This window comes from Onychostruthus taczanowskii, unplaced genomic scaffold, assembly GCF_017590055.1.
Source record: "Onychostruthus taczanowskii isolate IOZ18803 unplaced genomic scaffold, ASM1759005v1 scaffold395, whole genome shotgun sequence".
Taxonomy (NCBI): domain Eukaryota; kingdom Metazoa; phylum Chordata; class Aves; order Passeriformes; family Passeridae; genus Onychostruthus; species Onychostruthus taczanowskii.
In genome coordinates, this window is record NW_024501404.1 from 27,717 (window position 1) to 31,851 (window position 4,135).

At 42.7% G+C, this 4,135-nt stretch overlaps 1 protein-coding gene across 1 annotated transcript; it reads right to left on the minus strand.

Moving 5' to 3' along the window:
• Positions 1-1,893: 1,893 nt before the first annotated feature.
• LOC121340077 (peroxisomal coenzyme A diphosphatase NUDT7-like) lies at positions 1,894-3,024 on the minus strand. Its single transcript, XM_041412474.1, has one exon. It carries the CDS (start codon positions 2,713-2,715, stop codon positions 2,332-2,334), a length of 384 nt encoding a protein of 127 aa, XP_041268408.1. The 5' UTR covers positions 2,716-3,024; the 3' UTR covers positions 1,894-2,331.
• Positions 3,025-4,135: the final 1,111 nt, after the last annotated feature.

Below are 4,135 nucleotides of genomic sequence, written 5' to 3' on the forward strand. Positions count from 1 at the left end.
TAAGCAGGTCTAAAGAGCTATAATATGAGCAGCTTTGGCTAGAAACCTGCAGGTTTACAGTCTTTGGAATTGCAGAACTCACAGGGACAAAGCAAGAAAGCACCTATGGAGCTACTTCAGGATTTTATCTCCAGACGTGACTGGATCTTAGCTGATCTGCAGTCAGAGGCACCAGGAAGCTGCTGGGACATGCAAGGAGCTCAAGTGACACAGGGGAGGGTGGCACGAGCCTTTCAGCACTTGCTCCTTGCCAGGTGCAAGGGAACCCTGCAAGGCTTGGCTCGATGCTCTTCCTCTACCTTCTGCACACTTTCCCATCAATAAGGGGATTTCATACTCCAGAAGAGCAACCTCTGTGAGGTGCACTCCTAAAGGCAAAGGGAGTATTCTACAGTGAAAATCACTGCTCTAACTTGTGCCACTTTGCTTCAGAGTTCAACAAGAGGATTATCCCCACCAGCACCCATTTTTGCAGCTCTCTTGACTCTCAACTAACTGCACACGTGCCAGCTGTGCCACGGAATGGGGATTTCTAGCTGTGATCACATACTTGCCAGATTGTGCTGTCATGGTAATTGATTTTGAGAGGAAGAGCAGATTTGTCTTTACAAAGAAGTGCCACGCTGCTGTCCGAGTCTCTGCTCCCCCGGGCAGGGGAGGAGGTCGCACCGGCTGAGCTGAAGGCACCGCAGCCGACAGCCGAGGGGGGGGCACTTCCCAGATGGGCCGGGGGCGTCCCGGGAGCGCCTCAGCAAGGGGCAGCAGTGGGCAGCAGGCAGGCAAAGTGGAAGAAAGAAAGGAGGGACCCTCCTCGGGGGTAAAATCCAGAGCCGTTTATTAACTCCAGGGCAACCAGCCGAGCAGGGACAACGAGACAGGAATACAGGAGCTTATAAAGGGGGCGGAAACACAACACATTAACCAATGAGGGAGAACTGGGGAGAGAACAAACTCGTGAGAAACATGCCGGCTAGCCAATAGGGAATGTGACAGGGAGGGACCCTTGTTCCCGATCCAATCACCCACCGAAGAGGGGAGAACTTTCTGGAATGTGGGAAGGAGACAGTGGGTGATGGACAGGAACTTGGGGAGGGATTGACAGCAGGTAACCAGGGAAACAGGGGGGGAGCCAACAAATTGACACTCTCAGAGAGAGAGGTTCCAGGGGAGGGGGAAGGGGGATCCCAGAACCGAACCATTATAACTTTAGGGGGAAACAGAACAAACCAAATGAACCCTGCACCACAACAAAGAAGCTGTGGCTCTGCTGGTAGATAAAACTAGCACTGGGAGATAAAAGAAACAATGGGAAGGTTTCCATTGACTGATGAATGGAAAAGGTATTTGCTTTTACAAATAAACTACTTAATTTTCCTAACAACTTCTTGACTCCAATTTATACGGCTCCACCTTGTGTTCAGGTTACAGTGTACTTGGCACGGAGCACTCAGCCGCTGAATGCTCAGAGGCTCTTCCTGTGTGCTGTCGGTCTCCCCATTGTTCAGAGGCTCTTCCTGTGTGCTGTCGGTCTCTTACGATCCCCATTGTTCAGAGGCTCTTCCTGTGTGCTGTCGGTCTCTTACGATCCCCAGGGCCTTGTTCTGTGGGCTCTGAACCCCTCTCCCTTGCTCTGTGTTTGGTGGGTTGTCCTCGTGAATCCTCACCTCCACTCTTCTGTCCTGGAGAAGACTCCTGCCAGCAGCTGAGTGAGATTTGATAACAAGACAGTGAGGGACAAACTTCAGTCCCGTTGCCTGTATCCTAAGTTTTCCATAGCCTATGGAATTGCCTCGTGAGAAATGTTAAATTAACCAAAATTCATTGGACATACTGACCTGCCCTCTTCCCTCCACAAGCCCAAGCAAAACAAAACAAGATTGTGAAAGCACCTGAAACCTTCTGTATTTTTATTGTGCATTCTGTAAGTGCTCAAAGATACCAGACAAGACTGTATGGATCATGTTCTCCACGTATGGCACATGTAAGAGGCAGATCTCCAAAAGTTTTAATAGGTTAACTCAGACACAAATTCCATCAAATAGTATTATCTCATTATAGACAAAGCAAAGCACAGAAACACGCAGAACAAAGGCACTGAAACTGAGAAGGACCTGAAACAGACCTTTTGAAAGTCTGTTTCACAAAAAATATTGTGTGCTTCTCGCAGCTCTTCAAAGAGATTAAAAATTGTATTAATCTAGTTAGGGATTGTCAACTTAAAGTTCCCAATTCCAAAGAAATTCAAGTGTAGGTCTCAAACAGTAAGTACAAAGGAAATAAACCAAGCTCCTTTTTCCTCTTTCAGAATAAATTAATGGCCAGACCAAGCTGTCACAGATTACTCTTCTTTCTTTCATTTACAGATGCATACAAATTAGTGAAGTAATTCTCAGAGGATGAAATTAAGTTGTCAATATCATAATCCACTTCAAAGGTAGGTCTTTCTCCAGAAATTATAAGAGCAAGAAATACAGCAAAGTGGGCAGTCAGGCCCCATATCTTGAATGACTTTCTGTGTTCCTGGTCATCATATATAAAGCAGTGTATGCGAGTTGAGTAACCTGAGGAGGTTTTATAAGTGAAGGTCTTGTAATTTAAAGGCTTGACAAAGTATTCCAAAGGCACAACAAAAACCTCACTCACTTCATCTGGATTAGGAGTGGCCTGGAATGTATCCTCTATAAACCCTACAACTGGTGTCACCAAGTTATTCATCTAAAAAGAGAGAAAAACAAAAAACCAAAACAATAAATAAGTAAATTGTAAAAAATCAACTAAACTCTCAAACACTTACATCTGTACCAAGTAAAGATGTTCGTTACTTAAAAAACCATTTCATTGTTACAAAATGAGTACAAGAAGCCTATGAACTATTTTTAACTGCAATGCAGTTTAGTCTTCTAATGGCAAGCTATTTGAGAATTTGAAATCATATTTTTGTATTTGTCAAAAATGACTTTACAAATACTCTGTTCATCCTGTATACTCAGAGCAGTTTAAAAGGCTTGCCAGTTTGCTACAGAAGTCAAAAAGCAGCATACTTTCTCATGGGTCTTCCTTATTTATGTTTTTTAATTCTGATTTTATTCCAGATTTTCCCTATCTTCATCATATTTCTGTATTGTTTTCCCGAGATACAGGAATTTTTCAGAATATGGAATTATTTTTCTATAGGTACAGAAATGTTATTGCAATGTACTTAGCCATAAAATGTAGCACTTTTTCAAACACATTATTTATGGACATTTTAATTCTAACTTTAATCCCTTCTTCCATGGGAAGGCAAAATCACTGAAATCATAGTTTGCATCAAGAGAACACCAAAATTCTTTAGGATACATTGCTAGTTCTATTTATTCACACCAACAAAGACCACTGTCCTGTAGAAAGGAGGAAAACAGTGTTTGTGGTATTTGATTCAAGTCTGGACAGACTCCGTCCAAGTCAGAAGCACCTGGAATGTACATACTGAGGAGCCAGAGTATCATCTGACATGCACAATATGCATGGTCCAAAACCCACACCATCTCTCCTACTGACTGAAGTAATTGGCTGGAAAAGAGGGAAAATATGATCCTTTTTACACACTGCCTCTGAACGATGTGGTTTTAAGGTTATCTGTAGAGAAATTATAATTTAAGTCGTTAAATACAGCTGTTTTCAATACAATTTCAAAAGTAGGTCTTTCCTTTTTTAATGGGGAGAGGATATTGCTGACAGATAAAAGAACAGGAAGCATAGTAATAGAGTTTTACCTGGTGAACAAAAATAGGCTTCAGAAACAGGTATTCCTCTGTTCTGTGGGAAAACTGATTCTATGTAATACTGAACACTGCTGTTGGAATTGAGAACCTGTTGATTTACAAATGGTGACCTACACTCCACAGATACCTCTGGGAGTGTGACAGAGGGATGGAAAACAAGAGTAAAAGAAAACAAAATGCTGGAGAAAGAGTTCTGGCAGCCTTGGGTTGTTGCCTTTTATGTATTAAAAGGAGAAAAGAGTAATATTAACTGCAGATTGAAAAACTTCATTTAATAAAGCCGCGCTGCATGGTCAGTTTCCTTATTTAAGTAAGCAATCATTGCCCACTGTGGAAACGATAATTTCCTGTCACGGGTTTCCGGGATCCCG